We start from the raw sequence: 23349 nt of genomic DNA, 5'->3' as shown, positions 1-23349 counted from the left end.
TGGACAGTCAGCTCTCACAGGAGTCATTATGTTTAAGTACTACAGCTGACTGACTACCTCGAGGTGTCGCGTCATGGAGTGATTAGATTGTAAACATATATTTAATGCAACTGAAAGATACTGAAAAACTTTCTTATGGTGTTTCTTTTTCTTTCCAGGTAAGGGTCCTCTTTTCTAAAGGCCCTTTTATCTCCATTTTTGCCAGTGACCCCCATATTATCATCAAAGCTATCAACCAAAACCTCAACAGTGTGCTAAGAGACTCAAACATCAATGGACACGACTACATGAGAAACATTGTCCACTTGCCTGTGTTCCTCAACAGCAGAGGATTTAACACAGCTAAAAAGATGAGCATGGCAGCACCCACCAACGGGGAGCCACTGTCTGGTGAAGGTAGACGACAAAGGCTACACGTCTTCCTTTTAAAGTGCTTTATTTTTTTCTTTACTGTCGTCTTTTAGTGTGTTATATAGCTTTTTGTGTGTGAAAAAGTCTGCAAAGTTACACCCAAAGTTTACTACAAAGGGAGTTAATCTCTCCCACAATAGAGTGCTGCTACTGAACAGTTTAAAGCACCTCATTTGTAGGTCAAGTGTTACTTCCCCCACATCTATGTCACAATAAAACAAACATTTCCACTCAGCAGCTAGTTTGACACACCATTTTTACTTACTTGTTGAAGCCATGCTAACTCTAAAATGTCTCACCAAGTGCAAACACACTAAGTCTTCTGTTACTGGTTGCAAGAGCAAAAACAATGTGCACTTCCCCCATGTGAGGAACCCAATAACCAATTGATTACTTTTGGCAGTGTCCCCATAACAATGTTAGCACATTGTGGGGCTAATTTCACAAGCCAGAGCAATAGTATATTGGAATTGTCACACTGAGGCATCAAAATTTGTAAGCTTTTGTAGATGTGAATGCTTTTTTGTTAGCAATTCCCTCATAGTACATTTGTAGAAAAATATACCGACGGGCACTGTTCTTGATCCTGTTATTTTAAAGAAAGCAATCTAGATTTGCAAATGTCTTTAACGGGTTGTTCCTTTGCTCATGATCATCTCTGCACCAAGGTTATGCTTTATGTAAGGTAGCAACTTCTGCAAGACTTTTTTTGTTCTGGATCATATTCTTGGCTACACCCCAGGATTTTGTTAGCCACTAGCCACTAGCTGGTGGTGGTCAGAGGGCCCGGTGGCGCCAGTGTCCGGCAGCCTCGCCTCTGTCAGTGCGCCCCAGGGTGGCTGTGGCTACAATGTAGCTGCCATCACCAGTGTGTGAATGTGTGTGTGAATGGGTGGATGACTGGATGTGTAAAGCGCTTTGGGGTCCTTAGGGACTAGTAAAGCGCTATACAAATGCAGGGCATTTACCATTTAGCTCTAAGAAGGCAGCTCCTCCTCATAGAACTACGCTAATTAGCCAACGCTCCAGGCAAGCTGACCCATCTAGAGTAGATTGGAATTTTTGTAAGTGGGGTCTTAAAGAGGCAGCAGCTGAAATGATACGTTTCAGTGAGATAATAAAAAGTGGTCCTGTATAGTAAAGGGAAAACCATGACCCACCCTTCTAGTTGACCCACAAATTAAAGTTATAAACTTGTAACTGGGCATAATATGGTCACTTTAATATATACAAGTAGGTTTACACAGAGCTTTGAGGCATTTTATAAACTCATAGTTTCATAAACTGTTTTACATCTAATACTTGGTGATGCTTGATCGTCTCTGTTGACACTTTGACTCTTCCTCTTCATCCCTTTCTCTAGGATGGCATGAAGACACGGACAAGAAGATGTCTCAAAGCAGCCTGGCTCAAGACCAGGCCAAACTTGGCAGCAAGAATGCCTTAAACCGCAGGGTAACAGCTATTCAAGTCAAGTTTGTAAAAAAAAAAAGTATTACATGTAATATTTTGGTGGGATTTACAAACACACATCAGTGGTTGATTTCCTAACTTTAGGTTTGTAAGTTAAGAAGACGAGGAAGAGCCGTGGTAGTTCAAAACAGATTGTTAATAAAAAGAAAAATCAAATAAAAAAACTCCAAAGTGTCATTAGTCCAAATTCTACTTTAAGCAGGGAGTGTTCACTGCTTGCACCAGCCTGTAATACCCAAATCAAAAAGGCTGCAATAGCACATTGAAGAAGCTTTGGACACAATATGAAAGCAGGCAGGGTTTTTTTTTTGTTTCAATAATTTCCCCAAAACCCACGCTGTTTAGGAAAGTACTTAATATTCACGTTTGATTTCTACATATTAATCAAACAAAATGAAAAAGCTGCCAGTTCACTGCTCTTTGACCAGAAAACATTGGCTTCGTGTGAGATATTCTGGCTGAGAAACCTTCACTGCTATCTCTCTTCAGCCTCCTCCCTGAAGGAGGGAGGAGGAGGGGTTCAGTACAGGCGTGGTGTTGGCAGGCGGTGCAGAGGCCAGAGGACAGAAGGAGACACACAGAGACAAAAAGAGAGAGGTGCTCGGTGTGCGGCCAAGGTTCCTGGTGTAATTGATGTAATGGCTGTTTATCCTTCCTGCTGCGTTGCCACAGCCTAATGACAAGGCCTAGCAGCAGTGGGTCCCTGTGACAAAACACTGGCACCAGGTCTGCTGGCAGGAGGCTAAGTGACTCTGCTGCTGTCGCTGATGCCTTCCACCCTCCTATGAGACCTTCCCCCCAATCCCCCCTTTCCTTCCCACTTTCCTTTCTTGTTTTTTTGTTTGTTTGACATTTGGTTGTACCTTGGGTTTACCCAGCATCCTCCATTATTGATGTTGGCCCCTTTAATATAGGGCAGCATTCTCTTTTTATATGCCGCTAGCTAGCACTTGGCAGGAGGGCCCTATTTCTAGAAGTGGAGATTAAAATGAGGGGGCAGGAGGGCAAATTGACTATGAGCTCTCTCCACACTGAAATTCTGTGACTTCTTGAATTAAGTGTGATGCTGTAAATATCTCTGTAGTATTTTAACATTTATTGGATTGAAACTAATTGCTGCTTAGTATTTCTTAGCACTTCAAGGAATCATCAAAATAAACCATTGACGCTGTGAAGCTACAGAAAAAGTTAATAAATACCAAAAAGCTAGCCCCAAAGAGGTGTCTCTATGATAGACCTTTTTGGTTCAGACTGAGCGGTGGCCATATGTTTCATCTCTCTGAGAAAGAGGTCATGAGACTGGTGTTACAACTTCAAAGTCAACCAAAAGGCTTGTCTTGGCTCATGACCATTGCAGCTGTCTGAAATCATCACAGATGTTCTCCGGTAGATCTGTGTCAATAGCTTGCCTGTGTGTCATGACTTTTCAGTGTTGGACAGCGGCTCTTTGATTTCTTCTGTGCAGTCACAGAGATTTAGTGCTGTGTATGTCATGGCCATTAAGAGATTGGTTATATGGAAGGAAAGAAACCCATGTACATCTCTTTTACAGGGCTTATCGGTATAAACCTTAACTGGATTATGTTGAGAGTAAGGTAGTGTTTGCTGTTAAAAATTATTGTGGTGCTGCTGATACTTTAAAATAAAATCTCTCTCTCAAATATGGGGTATGTGGAATAATATAGAAATGATCCCATCTAGATGTAGTCGTAGTCTAATGAAGCAAAGGTTCTTAAAATGGTCTTAGATCACATGGTGACCATGAAACCTCTCCTCTGGTCTCATGATGCACATAGCGGGACAGTAAGGGTGCGTTCTCACAAACATCAGTCAGGGTCCACAATAACTGCTGCAGTTTCAGTTTAGAAGTCTAACATTAAACAGGAAAAATTTATGGCTCTCTATGGTTCCTTTGCTGTATTTCTTTTCCATGTGTGGCTAGAATACACTTCCTGTTTTCCTGGTCCCTTTATTATATACTGTGAACCAGTGGTGTCAAATATAAGGCACGTGGGCCAAAGTCGGTCCGGCAAAGACTCCAATCTGGCTCATTAAACAGCTTTAGAAAATGTGAATGTGGGCACAGATTTTAAACTTTTAACTGTATTTATGAAGACTTTTTATAAATATAGAAGAACCTTAGAAGAACCTTTCCTGTAATTTTATGCATTTATTATGTAGTTTCACCGGTTCTGTCCACTTAAGATCAAAGTGTGGCCCACGATATAAAATGAGTTGGACGTCCCTCGTGTAAAGTGTTTTTTGGCGATCCATTATGTAACTTATTGTGAAGTAAAATGCAGCATGTACCATCTCCAGCCTCATGCTAATGAGTGTTTGTCTGCTAAGGACACATACCGACGGCGTCAGATGCAGAGGACCCTCACCAGACAGATGTCCTTCGACCTGACCAAGCTGCTGGTGACCGAGGACTGGTTCTGTGACATCAGCCCACAGACCATGAGGAGGCTGCTCAACATTGTTTCTATTACAGGTGAGGAATTAACCATGATCTGCTTGGGAACTGTACATATTATTACAGTAATAAAGCCATTTTTTTTTTTTTACATCAACATCCGCGCTTCAAGAGTTCTGTTTTAATGAAGAGTACATTTTGCTTGTAAGCTTAAACAGTAATTTTAATTTAACCACAAAGGCTTGGCAGACTTAGGATTTAGAGGTTATAAATATATTATAATAAATTACACAAGGGGTACAGTAATAGAACAGAGTAGAAGATTAAAAACAGTTGGCACTACCACTGACAGTTTGTTTTTAAGCAAGTTGGCACAACAAGCCCCTATAGCTGATTAGTGCTTGTGAGCAAAACCATTATATGTTATACAAGTCAATGATGCAGCCAAAAGAAAATGTTTGTTATTAAGCAGATTGGAAGTGACTTCTGTGGCCCCTAATCCTCTGATTCGTTGTTGGCAGGTCGTCTGTTACGCGCCAATCACATCATCTTCAACTGGGATCGACTGGCGTCATGGATAAACCTGACAGAAGAGTGGCCTTACAGGACATCATGGATCATCCTGTACTTGGAAGAGGCTGATGGGATGTCTGATCAGGTTACTCTCAAGACCATCTATGAGAGGTATACACACACAGAAACATCATCTTTTGATTAGTTACTGATCTGATTTATTGACTTTCTTGCCTTTCTTTCCCGGGTTCTTTTATTGCCTTTTATTCATTCTCTTTCTAACTTGAGGGCAGCACTAGCAGACTGATCATCAACTAAATTATCTAAGTGAAAATTAGATGATGGATGTATTTGGATGAGTAAAATTCCACATCTTCAAGCCGGAATAAAAAGCCTGAGATGTCAGCTAAGAATTTGCTTTTATTGCTCTCTGTTTAAGTAACCCTAACCAGCAGGTGGCAGTAGAGGATTTTGTTTTCCATGCAGGCGAGATAATCTGTACACATGTAGTGCCAAAGGCTGTGCCACACTAATTGGCAACTGTCAGACAGATTTTGTAATTGACCATAATGTTCAAGGCGAATGATGACTGAGTTATTGCCTGGATTCGAGATTCACAAAGGGACACTAATTCTTTAAAGTCTACAAGAGGAGCAGTAAAGTCTTGTCCCTGTGTGTGTATACTGTGAGGTCATGAATGCTTTTAGGCGTGCTCACCGCAGACGAGAGGAGGAGACCGATAGAGGCTGAGTCGCTGGGTTTGGGCGCTGTTGTGCATCAATCGCTGGCCTTTAAAGGTTGCACTCTGTCACAATACACTAGCGCCCACGACTCCTGCGGCAGGGAAGTGTCACAGACGGTTATTGTCAGCTATTCAGCCAGCTAGATTCAGCCGACAACTCTCCATCCCCCATCTCCAAACACAAACCGCTACCTCATTAGACTGGATTTTTGCTCTATGGTTTTTTAAAGGACAAAAGTTATTACCGTTTCTTTTTCCATATGGCACTACAGAATGCAGATTTTTAAATGTCTCGTTTCTCTCTGCATTTTATGGGAAAAAATATCACTACATTTCCTCCTGTGTATGTTTACTCTACTCGCATTCACTGGAGACCCTAAAAGAAACGTTCTTACTTTTGCTGTAATTATTGTGGAAAATAAGAGAGCCATAAAAACTGATGTTTCTACATCTAACAAAAGGCCTGGATTCAAGTCTCCTTACCGCAGCATGGGGTTGTACTTAGACTACTCATTAGACCTAATATAGCCATCATCTTGCTTTTGACCAACGGCCCTGTCTTTCTTTATCTTCCTCCTCGCTGAGTGTCTTTCCAAATGGCTGCTCTGTTCCGCAGTGGCCGTCGAAGAAGCTGGCTTAATGATGATGACAGGAAGCCTCGAACAGGCTAAACACAACGCCTTGCCTAGAGGCCTTATCTCCTACACCAATCTTCCGCTGATAAGACTCAGGCCTCTGTCTGTCTGTCTTTTTCTGTCTCTGCTCTTTTCTTCCTCTTTCATATGATCTGAGGCTCTTTAGGCCCTTTTTTTTGTTCTGGATGAGTTATTCTGTCTCATTCTCTTTAACGACGGATGGGCACTTGACTGACCTCTACGAACCTCGGGGTCTCGGGGATTGCCTGCCTGTTTGAGAAGTGGATAGCTTCTTTTATTTGCTTTCCTTTTCAGAGCGTTAAAAAATACACACATCCACCCACGTCTCGTTTCACAGCTTCACTTTGACCAGTTTGATAATTTCCTTTTTTTATACTTAGCATCCTTTTGCTCATGTGGTTCAGATCTCATCTATTCTTTGTTGTGTTTTATTTTGCAAACATGTGTGCGAGTTGTCATGCACAGCCTTTTTTACACAGCAAAACTGCACATCCCCTGAGCGTTACTAAGTGAATATATTAGTGGTGAAGTGAACGTGGGGGGTGAGTCAGCCCCTTATAGGTCAACTGTCGCCCTGCATCTCAGTCACAAGGCAGCAGCTCTTCCTCTTCTCTGCCCTCTCTTTGTAAAAGTGTCTACAGCTAAGTATACCACAGCATCAAAAATAAACTTATTGTTAACCATAAGACTGAAAACAGTGCAGCTGTGGTTGCAATTAAATATTTTTTTCTGTTTCCATCTTCATAAGTACAAACGTGCTTTAAATGGGGCTAACCACCATTAGTTGGTCTCAGTTCAGATTGCATGCCCCATACATTAAAACTAAATTAACTCTCACACTGTAAATTATTATGGAATACACACAGGCCTTTCAGTGAAGGGGGTGAGCTGAACTCTTAAGAAATAATAAACAGAAATGCTTACCCACCTTCTCTCCTATCTCACACAAACAGACAGGATTTCGAAACAGCTAAATGTTTTTCACTAACTTGCTTTGCATTGACAAGCATCAATGAAGGGCTGTGAACTGTCATTTTAGGACGTGGCGTGCAGAGAAAAGCTCACTTCTGATTCCCGTTGCAGGAACAGGCTAGTACAGCCGTCTTAATCTGATGGAGAATGCGTAATCGGTTAATAACTTCAGCGATTTCTATCGTTAATGCTAAGACTGAGGGCCGCCCAGGCTCATGCATGGTAGCTGAGGGAAAGAGGTGTGTGAGGAACAAAGACGGCACTGTCTGAAGGAGATACTGGTCCAAAGCAGTCAAGCTTTTACTCGAAGCATAGGTAAAATGTTTGTGTCACTACTTTCACAGGGGAAATTGCAAAAAACACTTGGGCGAGTGAGGCAGCCTTGTGGTGTGTCCAGTACACTGACAGAACCTGAGAAGAAAACAAAAACTCAGATGCTTTAGACCAGCATCTGCAAGTCTTCAATTTGTAGTTGTCAAATTAACAAACCCAAATCTTTCTTTTGAGTTTTTTCTTTCCATTAGTAAATTGGATCTGGAGCCTGCAGCATTATGACTATCATTTTCGGTTACATCATTACTTCCTCTTCGTTATTGTCTCTTCTCAGGAGTTGTTTCTTAGCTGCCATTAGAAACCTGATGATTATAGCTACCCTGGCCCTCTCCTGCTTTGCGGTTATTGCTGTATATTTATTTCCTTGAGCTTTTTCAGCATCATTATATTACATTTTGCCATCTAATGGAAATTCATTTGTAGAGTGAATTTAAATGTCTGAACAAGTAGTTTTAGGATGTTGAATACACATCTGTTATTATTGTTGTGAACGGTTGGTACTAGTCTCCATGGGGGTTTGTATTTGTGAATAAAAAGCAAAAAAAAAAATTAAAATAAGTGATCAGAATATATTTTCTAAACTTAACTACAGCTGTGTCCTTTTTTCTGTTCTTTGTCATTAGTTGAAGATTAAAAGCAGTGGATAGGCATTAAGGACATGGTGTTCAGCAATTAATTATGCAGAATTAGTCAACAATCAGCAAAAAAATCAAATGTCTAAATGACGAAATAAAAAGCAAACCAGCAAAGTTAGCAAATAATTTGCTTTATAGTGTAGCAGTATGGCTGACAGAAGGTAGGTATTAGCAAAGAGAAAAACCCAAAGAACAACGAGAAAGGATAAGCAATGAAGACACGAGGAGTGTAAATAGTGAGTGGATGAGTCAGTTGGCAAAAATATGTGATAAGTTGCTATTTTTTAGTGGAAAAAATTAAATATTGCTTCCAGGCATTCAAGTAGCTAGAACCAGAACCAAAGGAGTTCCTGCTTTCTTTGGTTTCTGAAACACTGAATATCTTCGGGTTTGGATGTGATTTAAATATGCTAACTGCAGGATCTTCAGGGACTTTCAAATGACTTGTACTTGTTTTTTGATAATTTGTTTCACAGTGAAGTAATTTTGGATGTAGGGTTAACATACTTGGATCTAATCATCTGTGAGGGCGGGTTCAGTCGGGTCCTAAGAGAGTTTATTCCTGGACGCCCAGATCCAGTTTTCAGCTCTAGAAAAAGAAAAAAAAATGTGTCACTGGTCCACTGAGCAGGTTCCTGCGCTCCTCTGACATCTGGTACCCTGTGTGTGCCAGGATGCCCCTGCTGCACTCAGGAGTGTGTTTCTGGCGTTGCACCTGAATCTTCTGTTCATTACACACCCACTCATATATATACACACACAAACTATTGCATGCCATGGACTTATAGACACTCTCTCACACACACACTCAGGAGTTGTCATCCGTGCATGTTTCAACTGAAACTCATTTGCCACTACAAGTTTTTGCAATTTACACAGGTGCACACTTGAAATCACACACAAATCTTATGCATGCAGTTGATAGAAAACTCACAAAAATTCACACACACTAGCTAGCTCTCACACCAGTGCAAGAACATATGTCACCCCCAACTCCTCTGAGAATCGGTGTAATTAATCAGACCCTGAGATGCAGGCTGTGTTCAACAAACATGCGTACTCACACACATTCACACAGTGCAGGAAGCAGAACACAGCAGAGAAATTGTTGTCAGGTGAATTTGTATTTAGAAACACAGTGACACTATGTTTTGTAGTATTGTGGGCAAAAAAAAAATTCCCACTTTCTGTGCCCTCTGTGCTTTTAATCACCAGGTCACGGCTTGTGAATAACGAACCGTTTCTCTCATCCTTTCATCTTCTTTTCACCTCCGATTTGTTGGCTTGACCCAGCGTTCATACGCTAAACAATCACCCTTTCAGTGATGTACAGCCAGCCACTCGATGGACACTTAAAAACTTTTTTTTTTCCACTAATCACAGTCTGAATGAATATGCAGCCCACCAATTCACTCTTAATTAGGGAGACTCTTATCCCAAGTACTGAAACATTAAGATGACACTCTCTTCATTCGGGATTACTTTAATTGGCACAATTATTGTAATTTGGTTGCAATTATGTGCAGGGATAAAAGCGCCATTCCAAAGCTCACGCTGATGATTCCCTTTATGCGGAGTTCTTTTAATAAGCTCTTAAAAATCTGGACTCAAAAAATGGCGAGACCCTGTTCTTTTGTTATAATGAACACTTCTGAACTTTTCCTGCCCTCAAATGAAGAAAAAAAGTCTTTATTCTTCACCATACAGCCCATTCATATGGAGTTCTGTCGCATTTGCAACACATTCTATAATCTAGCTGCACGACAAATGCGCAAAATGGTTTTCTTCCCTCTCTCTGTCCTCTGAGAGAGCCCATTGTCCCTGTACCCAGGAGGTATTTCAGTGAAATACAGAGTAAAACTGGTAATTCGATCGTTCACTGCGCTGCCATTTGCCAAGAGGCCTCCAAACGTGTGTGAATTTGTAAAGGCTAATGTGAAGTCACCTGTGTCTCAATAGAGTTCTGGCTCCATCGCTGATAGGACACCGCCACTGAGTCTACACACTAGTGTGCTGACAGACCACCTGACTGAAGGGAAGATAAAGACAGACGGAGACAAAAACGAAACTAGGGTTGGTGTGAGATAAAGATGGAAAAACAGGAACAGTTGGGGGGTGGGGGGGAGGTAAGAAAGAGAGAGCAAGAAGAAAGAGTTCTGTCTCTGGAGGTAAAATAAGGTAACGGAACCAAAGCTTGTGAATACTACAGAGGATCAGACCAGATACCAGCAGGATTACCGCATGAGGCGTTTGCCATTGGTGTGCTAGCGTCTCGGGTGTATTTGAAGCCCCAGGTGATGCTGCTGCTCCAAGTGAGATAGTCCAGGTGGTGGACACACACACAGAAATTCATGCACATGTCCCCTGGGTCCCACGTGGCTGTTTATATTAGTGAAACCGGTCCTCTGCTGATTCCACTTGAGTGCACGTATGCGTGTGGGTCGATTTGGCCTGCTCTGTCGTTCTTGCATCCCTCAGGTGTTTGTTGGCGTTGACTAAGGCATGAATCAGCCTCAGCCAGCTCCAACACCACCCAACCCCTACTGAGCTACTTAAAATGTAAAAGGAAAAAAAAGACAGCTCTGGCCAGTGTGTACAGGTGACACAGGAGGAGGTGTGTGTGTGTGTATGTATGTGGAAGAGGAGTTTTTGACTGCTCTTGTGTGTATTTGTGCAGGGAGGCTACCGGAAAGAACGTTGTGCAGCATTCTTTGCTAGAAAATCCTTAAAGCCTTTTTCATTTGTGCCTGCAAGCCGAGGTTGAAGGATTAGTCTAATTGGTCAGAAACAAGAGAGCTGCTCTGTTCTCTTTTTGTACAAAGCACAAATAATCATTTTTAAATGCAGTAAAAGCCCCACCGCTACACCTCTGGCTGACCTCTGCTCCGGTCTTAGAGCCCATCCATCAGACCACAAGGTTGGGTTAACATTTAAATGTGACACTTAGATGGAAGAAAAAGAGCAGAGGGCTGAGAAGCTGACAGCCGCCTGATACTTTGGTATTTCTGCAGTGTTGAGCATTATCACTGATCTCTCTCGTGCTTTCCCGTGTCTTTGTGCTGGAACTGCTAGAAGGTGGGGGCTGATTATAAATAGCAGCACAGGGTTACAAGAGGGTCGGCGCTGACCTTTAAGGGGACAGTGAGATTCACCACTCAGCCACTGCGGGAGCCACGGGCAATCTTGATACGCACACACACACATCCGGCTCTTAACTGACATTAACATCCTGGCCCTTCAAAGGTCAATGGAGGTTAGGGCTTGTTAGAATATGTGTGCAGAAACCACACGGAAATTGCAAAGAAGCCCAGAGAAACATATTGAGGATTTAGCCTCTGAAAGGTTTCACAGGTGCTTTTTTTCTACATTATCATTGACTTTCTGTGATCTTGTTGTCAGCCTCTGTAGTAGTTGCTCAAACAGTCTGCTTTTTTTTTAAAGTCCTTAATAATCACGCGAGGCTTTACATCCTTGCCTCTAACTTGGATGCAAATTGAACTGGAGAAGCTTTTGTTTTACCACAGTAATTTCCTTTTCTTTCTCTCACATTCTCATTGATTTTTCTTTTTCTCATTCCAGTTTCTCTTCTTATTATTGACACATGTATCCCTTTCAGTGACGTTGAACAGGATTGCTCGTCCAGTCTGAGACTCCCAAGTTTGTTTGTCATATTAATTTTTCACTGTATGGATTCATTTTTATTCCAGCTGCATAATCTACAGCTGCCCATCTGTCTTCACTTTAGCAGTCCACCCCACTTAACCGAGCATCATATGGCCTATCAACTGGCCATTACAGCTATCAAACAACCACATGTGCTGATATGAGCTTCATGGTGCAATTACTGTCACAATGAACAAACTGTGTAATGACCCAAGGATGCTCCAAACTCTCTTCTTGTGCGTAAATCACTAAGTTGAGGTTTACTGTTTTAATATTTGTCAAGAATGAGGCCCTAGTTGCTCTGAGTGGAGGGTTCAGTTAAGGTTTTTGGGGTCTGGAACAAGGAGGCTCCATTTCGGCGCTACACATGAGTTTAATCAACATTTCACGGAACCACTGAGCCCTGAGCCCGTTTCACTGAGAGGCCGCTTGCTCCGAAACTGCTTGGTTTTTATCAGCATGGTGTGTTTCCCATTAGCCTGCTTGTCTCTGTGGTTTGCTTTGGGATGCACAGGTCCAGCTTAGTACAAGAGAGTTTCAATTACTGGACTTAACTTTGCCACAAATGTATATGGAAAGCAGACGCTGCCGCAAGTTGTCAGTTGGCACTGCCAAGACAAGGAAGCAAGGAAAAGGGAAGGTTAGAGACGAAGGGGAAAGCAGAGACAGGGGTGTCCACAGTACTTGAAGCATTTGCTTTAAATCAAGGAAATGCGTCTGGATTTTTAAGGAGACAAAGAACATGGCGTCATCTAAAGTGAAAACATATTTTTGCTCTCCCCCTCTGCCTTTGGGTGGTGGAGGTCTTGGCAGCTTCCATTGTAACAATAACCTCCCTCAGCCTTGATGCTGTGAATCCACGCGCCAACTCGCCTGTCCACTGTTTTTCCAGAGAGGGCCTCGCTGTTTTCATCCACATGCTGGGTAGACACTACCAGCAGCTCTGACATGACTCTGACCAGGAGAGGAATGTGCCGGACCCGGGCCTGGTTAACTTCTTCACCCACACATTGTTGTACTGGTCGCACAGTGTCTGACATCGAAACTCTTGAGCTTCTCAAACACAATGCGCACAGGCGGTTGTCTGTTCTGAGGCATCTCTCTGTCTTTGGGCCCCTTTATGGAAATGTTTGGCAGAGAGACCACCTCTTTGTGGCGTGTGTGCGAATGTCACCCATAAGCACAGTGGGCAGCTATAAAGCAAAGTCAAGTGGCACATTCATACTTTCTGTGCCCAGCGAGAGTACTGAAGAGAGAGCGAGCGAGATGAATTCTGCTCCTTCCCATCAGCTGCAGTGTGTGGGAGTTGAGAGGAGAAGAAAGGCTATGCCCCAGTCAGCTTTGGGACCCATTAGCATTTGGATAAGCCCAGAAAGCTCCCAGTAGCCACGCCACACAGCAAGAGGTTGGACCTGTGCGCCTGCATGACTGCAACTATAAGCCTGGTCCTGTCAATGGGCCTATTGTGCTACAAAAATGGCTGCTGAAAATTTTTTCTTCATCTGCTTGAAAGTAGTGTAGTGGCTTCTTGGACACTGCAAACAAAACATCCAACTTCTCATTAAGCAACTGGTTTCTGATAAGAATGACTAATTAGTCCATAGTGATTTGCAGCCAACATCTCAAACGATAGGAATTCTAGATATTGGCATTTTAAGTGGTCGTATCTCATTTTAAAAGTGTTTTTATCATTTAATGGGTACATGCATTTCAGCGTGTTACCCAGACTCCTGCAGTCAAGTTGTTAGCTCTCAGTCCATTAGTACTGAAATATCATTTATGGTAATATATTATTATATAAGGTGTAATAATCATAGCCTCAATATAGGGACTCGCACATGTCAGCAAATTCCTGGAGGGAGATTGCTGAAACTGTCAGAATGGATCTCAATGGATGTATAGAGAAAGGAAAAAGTCTTAGCTTTTCATTTGTTTCAGTCGTAGCTTGCACCAGATTTACAGTAGTGTGAAAAGTGTTTCCCATTTTTTTGTATGTTTGTTATACTTGCATTTTCTAAATGAAGGTGAACGAGCTAAACTGCCTTTTTAAGGTCATGCCACAGCATCTCAATCGGATTCAAGCGAAGGCTACGCCAAAGTCTCCATTTTCTGTAGAACCCAAGTGCACTTGAGCTTGAGGTCACAAACAGATGGCAGGGCATTCTCCTTCAGGATGTTTTGGTAGAAAGCAGAATTCATGATTTCATTTACCACAGCAAGTCTTCCAAACACTTTTTCACACCACTATAATTTGCTGGGTTGTGTCCCAGTGCATATAATACACCGGGACACAACCACAGGATGATTAACACATAATACAGCATGCAGACGCATGAATGCTGGCAATGCCGTCGGCTGCTTAAGTAGGTTACGTTGTAGGCTTTACCAGTCTAAATCAGCTGTTTGTCATGTTCTTTTTCAGAAACCCAATATGGCAATGGGTCACAGTAGCTATATCCATCTTTTATGTACAGTTTATGCTTATTTTGTGTGTGTGTGTGTGTGTGGGGGGGGGGGGGGGGGGTTTCCTTTTCCACTATTTGTTGATTTGTTTTGTTTTTCACGTTTTGGTCCTCCTTGAAGCAGGATTTCCACTCAGTGTCTGTCTTTCCTTTCTTGTCTGAATAGGTAGTTGGGAACTTAGTCGTCTTCTTATTCTCTCACAGTTTGTCTGGGCATGATGGATGTACTTGACTTGCTCTTAGCAAATCCAGTTGTATTTAGAAGAGACATCTGTCTGTGCTCCTGTATGCTTGCACATTGTGCATTACCAAGAGCAAACACACAACTCAGTGAATTATGCACATTGTAGCCAGTTTCTTGGTTGCCATTGTTGTCCAGTATAAATTAAGGGTTTTTTATTTGTTTGTGAAACTTGTCTCAGTTTTAACAAAAGCAAATGTGTCTGAAAATATGACAAGATAAATGAGTTATTGAGTTATTTTCAGTTATAATTCTTAGTAACTTATCATCTAACATATGACTCCTCGGGCTATAATAAATCTATGAATATAAACAGTCTGTAGTAGACCAAAATTTCTGTCTGTGTGTACATCTAAGCATAATAAGTCTCAGTTATACTTTCATAATTGGAGCCCTTTCTAATTTTTTTTCCTGTTTACACATTACAGAGTTATTTTAGATGGTCCTATAAAAAGATATAAGATTCCTTAGAAAGTCTGTGGAGGATGTTCTTTGTATAGCAAAAGGAAGTGCTCTGTGTGCGTGCATGTTTGTGTGTGTGTGACTCACTGGCTCCTGTTGGTCTGTGTCTTCAGACCCACAAATAAACAGCACTAAGCCAGCTGGAAATGGGGAAAAGCACAAGATTCTCTCAGTCTGTGTATGGGTTAATACAGTTCATGAGAAAAGGAACCAAACACCCCCACACACATACAGTACACACACACACACACACACACAGACACTCGCGCATGCGCTTAAACACATACTCCACCCTTCATCTGTGCCTTTGAATTTTCCCATCCTGACTGCCCAGGTGTCTGCAGTGGATATTACATAATTGTTCTCGTCAGTGTTATTTGAATCAGCACTCAGGCTGACACCATCAGTGGTGGTGCTTACGTGCATGTACACTCAGGTAACAGCTGTGCCTTCAGAATCACACTTATCCGCTAGGTCACAGCAGAGGGTTCGTCTGTGTGCCAACAATGAGCTTCCTCAACTTTTTGGGTCTTATTAAAGGTTCTAATGGAAGAAACACTGAGAGGGCTTTGTCCACTGGAGCCAGCTGTGCTGCTCTGTCCTCTCTACTCACAGCCTTTTCTGTCTCCTCACTAGGGATGGGTATCGTTGAGGTTTTATCCGATACCAGTACCAAACTGGTACTTTTGAAATGGTGCTGGTGCTTAAACGGTGCTTGAACCGGTGCTTAAAGAATGAAGAACACGAACTTTGTCCAAAAACCTCTCGTGTTTAGCTGTTTTTTTGTAAAAAGACAACAATGTTAGCCTTTTCTGCAGCTATAGGGGATTCATGGCATCACTCTTGGCTGGAAGCAGTGCTTAAACAATGGGGGGGAAAAACACAAACTTTGTCCAAAAACCTCTCATGTTTAACTGTTTTCCACTTTTTCTTTGGTCATTTTAGCCTTTTTGGCCAGGGTGAAGTTAGTATCTGCCATCAAACAAGAAGACAGCCGCATGTAGCTATGATGATGTTTGCTAGTTCACCTTACATGCATTAATGTAATAACGTGGTTAGCCTACTCAACGTAAATTACACACGAACAACATTAAGCTACTCACGCAGAGAAGAACGGCTGCTGCTGCCATCATCATCCTCATCATTTCTGCTACACTGGCAGGGCTAGGGGCCAGGACTCTCCTCTTTGGGTTTTTGGGGGATGTTGCAAACTCCGGGTCCGATAACAGGCACCACACCCGCAGTAGATGTGCACGGTGCACAGTGCAAGCTATCAAATACGGCGCATTTCTCTGCTTTTAAAAACACGCTATGCGTCGCCAGGTGTTTCATCAGATTTGAGGTGTTACCTCCTTTGACAGTATCACAGTATCAGCTTAAAGCACTTGTTGCAGGCTGCTGAGTTTGCATCTTTTGCTGTGAAGTACAGCCAGACTTTTGACCGCTTCGCCTTGGGCATTTTTAATCTGTAGCTCTGCTCTAAAAGAACGTACGTACCTGGGCCCGCCTACTACGCTTGCAAAGGTAAAATGATTGGCTGGAATCCAAAGTGTATGACATTTCAGGAAAAAAAAGCGCCGAAATAAAGCACCGAAATGTGCGCTGCTTTTCGGTCTGGTTACTACCGTTTATGTCCGGTACCGGTACCCATCCCTACTCCTCACTGTCTTTTCTAAGTAGCAGTTGGGTGGGTACAAAGGGTTGCTGTGAGCCACCTGGGCTGTTCTAAGAGAAGATCCTGAGTGGGAAGATAAATATGAAAACATTCACTTGATTCAACTGAAATAATGTATATGCTATCAACATGCGGGATTTGCATGTCATATATTTATTTTTCATTTATTATGACTACCAAACACGCCAGAATGTCTCTCTAAGACACCCAAATGTCAGTATTTCTTGTCAGACTTGAGCATGAACCTGCAACAAGGTCACAGGTTTTAGCGCTGCAGCAGCAGACCTGTCTATCACCAGCCATCTGTCCTGTGGAAATGTCCTTGAACAGAGGACTGGAGCCCTACCTGTTCACTCACTGTAAGCAGTCTGGAGTGTCAACTAACAGCCAGAAATGGAAATTATGTAACTTGTAACTGAGTGTTCTGCACCTTTAAAGGACTTGTTTGTGACCACCCATCACTGAGGTATGAGAACTTCACTGGAATGGGCTGATGGAGGACATTTCAGGCCACCGTGTTAACCAGATTAAGTTAGTTTATATTTTGGATTATTAGCTAACAGTCTGCTGTGTTGAGCTCTGGCCAGATGCTGACCTCATCCTGACTTAGCTAGCATGCAGCAGCAGCAGCAGCCGTACTAATCATCCAATCAAGTCACAGAAAGACGAGTCTGTGTTCACTGTTGAAAACAGCTCAGTCTTTGAGAAAAACCCCAACTTTTCCAGCTTGTATTCCCTGCACAGCTCACCACTAGACAGACTGGATGATGTATTAGAGGAGGGTGAGTTGAGGTTGATCTGTAAGGAGGGAAGGTTAAGGGAGATGTAGGGAGAGAAAAGCATCTACTGAGAAAATGATGAAGGGTTTGGATGACAAATGGAAGCCGAGATGAGAAAAATGTCTACTCCCCACTGAAGTCTCCTCATTCATCTGATAAGAGCTGCATACTCTCATGATGAATGGCCGGTGTCATAAGTCACTCCAAGTTTCATATTTTCCTGTCTGAATGATAGGATCGGTCGAGATGTACTGATTGCTGTGGCTTGTTGTTGTTTGTATCCTGTGTATCCTTGGCCTCATTTTACCCTTTCTGTGATTTTGTGATAGCACTTTTAACATTATTCAGCTTAAATAAAAGTCCTCACTTCATAACCTTTCAGCATTTGTAATCCATATGCAGCATTTCCGGGGTCTAAAATTTGGTTTATACAATTTTAATTTTAGTGTTTTAAAATGGAATATTCCATAAGCTGAACACAGCGTCGATAAATTGTTCTCATCTAAAGTTCTTCATGTAGTACAGCTTTTTCCCCCCTGCTGTATAGACCAGGAAAACTATAATCATGCAGAAACAGAACAACCTCCAAACGTGGTGTTTACTTAGGGCCTGTGATAACAAACATCACGTTAACCGTAGCAGCACATCATGACGCGCTTCCGTCTGCTGCTTGCTAAATTACCCTGATTGTCATCTTCTCAGGTTTCCTCCTCTGCTCAGAAAAGATAACATCCCTCACTCTATCTGTACTCGAACATCCCCGCTTTCACTATCTCGCCTTTTTCTAAATCCAGTTATCTCTCTACTCTCATGATGATGATGACCGTTGTCATATCTTTTCAATCTTAACAGAACTGCTTGTTGTTTCCTCTTTCCTTTTTTTGTCAGAATTTAATGATTTCTATTTTTTGCTATGAATCCACAAGTCAGAATTTAGCATGCAGTTACATATTTATGCCATATTTGTCAGTAAGACAGAATAGTTTGTCGTCATCTTTGTGCTCTCTTTGGTTCTTAACTCATAAAGAGGAGTAAAAGGTGTCAAATTGTAATATTGTTTCCAATTGGTGCTTTTTAAATTTCTGTTATTTGTATTGTTAAAGTATTTGATCAAAGGGTAATTTACCTTTCTGATTTCTAATTTAGTGTTCACGTGCAATACAAGATGTAGTAAAATGGTGTTAACTAATGTCATACATACATTCTGATAAGTCATGCCAGCAGTGGTTGCAAACATCACATTTCTAAACACCCTCAAATAGTCAGTGGTGCCATGTGTTTTTTGTTGTCCTTGGCATTTTTCGTCTTAATAAGTATCAATTAAGGTAAATATTCACTACAATAACTCCTTCAAAAATTCTTCATTCCTCTAAAGAATCTCCAAGAACATCCCGACCACAAAGGACGTGGAGCCTCTGCTGGAGATCGACGGAGACATCCGCAGCTTTGAAGTGTTCCTCTCCTCCAGGACGCCTGTTCTTACTGCCAGAGATGTGGAGATGTTTCTGCCCTGCACTGTTAACTTGGACCCCAAATTGCGGGAGATCATAGCAGGTCTGTACACACATGGTATATTTTACAGATGGCAGAAAAAAAAACAAACCCTGCCATAAATAGCATAGTGTTAGTAGATATTTGAGTTGCAATATCCTGTCAGAACAACTTCAGTGCTCTTTGGCAGTCTCCTGTGCTCTCCTGCAGGGATTAGCATTCTTTCAAAAGATATTCCCTCATTTGGTATTTTGATGATAGTGCTGGGGAGTGCAGTCTACCACATCCAAATCTGTTTTATTTTGTTGCAATCTGGGGAAAGGAAAGGGAGCATGAAGGGGATGAACTCTGTTGTTGCCTCTGAAGCTTTCAGCCACATCTCATGGACATCTTCAGCAAACGGACAAGCTCAGTTGGCACGTGGATGATTTAGCTGTTATGATGGGACAAAAACCCCCAAACTGAATAGTGAACAATAGCATGGAGACACTGAAAACTGTCCTCTGTGCAATGTGTCCGGTGCAGTGCCAGCTCATTTGGCAGTGGCATTACTCATAGCATTGTAGCAGGGTTTGCTCTAAAATCGCCCACTGCAGGGGCTCTCAGTAACCCACAGCGTGGGTCTTGTTTCCAAACAATCAAATGTCGACCAGCGCTGTACGATCAGGACAATGCCTTCGCTCCCCGTTTCCAATCTGGCCATAGTGCAGCACCAAATTTCACACTTTGTAGTTACACTGACGTAATAGTGCATCACTGTTAAACTGTAAGCCAGAGCGGAGTTGTACTTTCGCTACCGTGCGTCAGCGTCCATTCGGCCCGTACAGGAGTGTGGATGACGCCTGGTGTGAAGCTGCTGCATCATAGCGTTATGAGACCACAGAAAACACACACTCGCACACACAGAAAGTCTGTTCCACTGAAACAACTTTGAGTCACGGAGGGCGCAGCTGACAAAGTACTACAACCAAACGCCCCGATCTGTAAGTACAGTACTCTGTTCCTAAAAAGGTGCGTGTAGTGTATGCATCCATGAAACATGTGTTTGTACGTGCTCAAAACTGTGGGCGTTTGTGCCTCCACTCTTATCCACGGCGAAACGGAAGGTGACCAACGCTCCTACCCAGTCATCGAACTCCCTGCGCTCCCCTCCCTGACCAGTTGGTACTTGGTGCCCAGTGTCCTGTGGCCAACCAGTGGGCAGTGCTGTCAGTGATACCCGCCCATGAGCCTGACTCACATCATAAGGCCCCCATTGTGTTCACAGGCTGGATTGGGTCTCACTCAGCGTGTCATTCAGCAGCCACTTGTATAACCAGGAGACATTCTGGTGCCTGCTTCTGTTTCTGGTTCTTCCTTTCTTGCCAGCCGCACAGAGCTACTCTGTTCTGTCTTCGGGCTTATTTAACTTTAATTTGGGAGCTTTAACCGAAGCTCCCTACTTACCTCCTCCACGACTTCTCTCAAAGTCAGAATGGTTCGTGTGAAAGCGGTTGTAGCAAAGCACTTACGGGATGATGTCTATGAGTTCACATGGTCCTCTTTGTTTGTTTACATGGGCGAATTTATTTGACGGGGACAGCAAAGAGCTGCATGTGCCAGAAAACGTCACGTGGCTGGCATATAATCTGGAAAACAGAGAATATCAACACGCCTGCTGTTTGTGAGCAAACAGAGTAATAGGAATCAATGTGAGAGTGGAATTCACAGTTGAAGGTCTCTGTAATCGTAACATCTGCGCTAATTTTCTTTCCAGTCTGTAGTTGTTTGACTCTCTTCTTACTGGGATAAGGAGAACATGTTCACGAACAATGTTCTTGTTGTATTCCCTGCAGTGCTTTGAGAATCAAAGAATTTTGCCGGCATGTACGTCAGCTGTTTGATATGTAGTTTTTTTCCTCTGAATTCACAACTGTCCAAACTCTCCAGAGATTATGAAATAAAGCTAAATTATTGATGTGTGGGTGGATCTGAAGGGTCTTTATAGTCATCGCCAAGACATGATAATCAGCATCACAGATAAACCCTTCCTCTCTCTCTCACTCTTTCCATTGTACTTCTTCCCTGCCTCTGCCGTCTCTTAGATGTGCGTGCGGCCAGGGAGCAGATGCACATCGGAGGAGTGACCTATCCCACACTGCCCCTCCAAGAGGCAGCGGCCCGTCCCCAGTCAGTTTACACCCAACACTCTGCCGCCTGCTCCCCAGCAGGCTCCTTCACCGGATCCCTGCCTCCTCAGCCACACAGTGCCTACTTCAGTGGAATGACTGGCCCTCAGCACCCTTTCTACAACCGGGTGAGGAAACATGACTTACATCCTGTACCTACAACTCACTCTAAAAGGTGTCTATATGGCCAAATGACAATGCTAACAACCCAAAAATGGCACACAATAGGTGCTTTCAGGCCAAACAGGTCTAAGGACTACCCACTGGGGTAGTCCCATGTGAGAACATACCAATGAGGAATTAGGAAAAATGTAGGCGGAAAGGAAATACAGCAAGGACATAGTTGAAAGCAGTGTGATGTTCTTTTAGGTAGTGTTACAAATAGCTGTTTCCTTTAGACAGAAGCTTCTTTCAGCAGCTTGCTGCTGATGTTAGCCTCCAAATCTGATCCTTGACCATTGATAGTCTCCATTAAATCATATTGATTCAGATCTACTTTGGTTGTTGTGATTGTCATTTTCACTGAGTGCAGACTCACACAGCCAATATCAGAGTCCTTCAATCTCTACTAATATTTACTCATTGTTTTTCTTAAGAACTGTGATTGGCTCCTCTGGTCAGAAAGCACCTATTGAAATAAAGATGGATTTCAAAGAGTTACTGGATTTAGCTGCCCAGTCCTTTATTCCTTATCAGTTGACCTACATTGCAGATTTGGACAGTGCCGCATGACCATGATATCCCCCCCAGCATCCTTTCCTGTTATATGTACACATGCTCATGCTCCTTTATATGATTTTATGATTTTTGTTTTATTTTGTCTTCCTGCCTGCCTTTCCACAATCCTTCTTTCTCCCCTCGTAGCCTTATTTCCCCCATCACGTGTATCACCTGCCACGGCATTTCTCCCACCATGTCCCCTCATCCTCGCGTCCTTCCATTAAACCACCCGGTCAACCGCAAGACACCAGTGGACTTGTAAGTAAAGAAGTTGGGCTAAATGCATTTCACACGTGCTTTCATCTCACCGTAGCACATACACCGTAAAGAAGTGTTAATAGTGTGTTTGACGTTGTTTGACTGGATCGATTGAAAGTTTAAACGCTTTTTACTCTTCTGGTTCACTTTGTTAATAAGTTTATGACATCTGAGCAGTGCTTCCTGGCAGCTAGAAAAGTCTTATTTGATTAGACATACACAGAGTTAAGTTAATAGATTAAATAATTAAACTTGTAAAATTTCAGGCTCAGGACAGCGTGGAGTTTTAGCACTCAGTGTTTAATGTGCTGTGAAGTCCATTGTGAACCGCAAAGTATGACCTCCTTTCCTTTTTTAATACTTCCTTTTCTGTCGCACACCTCATTTGTCCTGTTAGTGATTCTATATGCTTTAGTTTTAAATTTCTTCATTTCCTCTCAATGATTTTATAACTCCCTGTTTTCACTATCACTGTTCTCATTCACAGTCCAGGTCCTGACCTTAGCGGGGGTATTTCTCTGTTTGTAAAGCCTTACCCTTGCAAATTAAGAAGTTTAAGGTCCTCCCAGTAGGCTGCATGCTTATAACCCCAACCCTCGTTAACACGTCTCCCTGTACAATCCTTGTCTCCATTCTGCACTCCATATCAGGACATTATTGCAGAGGATGCCAGCGAAGCCTTCCACACAAGCCCCATTGACCCCACAATGGTAACCTTACTAACATTAGCGGACGTGTAATACGCACATACAAACTCAACACTAATGCAAAAAACAAAAAAAGTAGTCCTTCATTATCTGCCTGCAGGCCTGATGCTTAAACCTCACATGCTGCACGAATAACAGGCATGCCTCGTTGTGCGGCAGGCTACTTATTTTGTTGCAGTGGTTTACAAACGCCAGGAGAACTAAAATAAGCTGTCACGCCTGCTGCGTGCTGCAGACTGCTTAAATACTCATAGTAAGCTGCATCCGGTGTGATTATTACCCCCCACTAAGGAGTGTGCAAGCAATAACACATGTAATTATAACACGCTGAATGAAGTTAATTCTGATTCTGGCACACTGCAATCTCTACTTCTCTTATAAATGGATATTTCACACTGCGAAGTCTTGGTGAAAAGTGTGTGGGATCAAAAATGGTCTGTCTTAAAACGAAAGCCAAAAACACACACTGCCCATTGCTCATTTTGTGCCCATCATAAGTGATGGGCAGTGTGCAAAAATCAACAGCGGGTTGGATTTTTTTTTCTTCTTCTTCTTGTAAATGGATGTAGAGG

At 42.6% G+C, this 23349-nt stretch overlaps 1 protein-coding gene across 2 annotated transcripts in view; it reads left to right on the top strand.

The window, feature by feature from the left end:
* The window catches only part of kidins220a (kinase D-interacting substrate 220a), a 45830-nt gene that overhangs the window by 15812 nt on the left and 6669 nt on the right, over window positions 1–23349 (top strand). Inside the window, exons 20-27 of one of the 2 annotated variants that reach the window (XM_085440890.1) lie at window positions 159–396; window positions 1775–1866; window positions 4234–4378; window positions 4822–4984; window positions 18809–18987; window positions 21009–21220; window positions 21957–22070; window positions 22721–22780. In XM_085440890.1, coding sequence (XP_085297016.1) covers window positions 159–396; window positions 1775–1866; window positions 4234–4378; window positions 4822–4984; window positions 18809–18987; window positions 21009–21220; window positions 21957–22070; window positions 22721–22780 — 1203 coding nt within the window. The remainder of the gene's footprint in view (window positions 1–158; window positions 397–1774; window positions 1867–4233; window positions 4379–4821; window positions 4985–18808; window positions 18988–21008; window positions 21221–21956; window positions 22071–22720; window positions 22781–23349) is intronic. The other variant, XM_085440891.1, reaches the window with a different exon arrangement.

This window comes from Copadichromis virginalis, linkage group LG19, assembly GCF_057382275.1.
Source record: "Copadichromis virginalis isolate Kocher_CV1m ecotype Utaka linkage group LG19, C_Virginalis_male_GT1.1, whole genome shotgun sequence".
Taxonomy (NCBI): domain Eukaryota; kingdom Metazoa; phylum Chordata; class Actinopteri; order Cichliformes; family Cichlidae; genus Copadichromis; species Copadichromis virginalis.
This window is presented reverse-complemented; position numbering and strand designations above follow the sequence as displayed.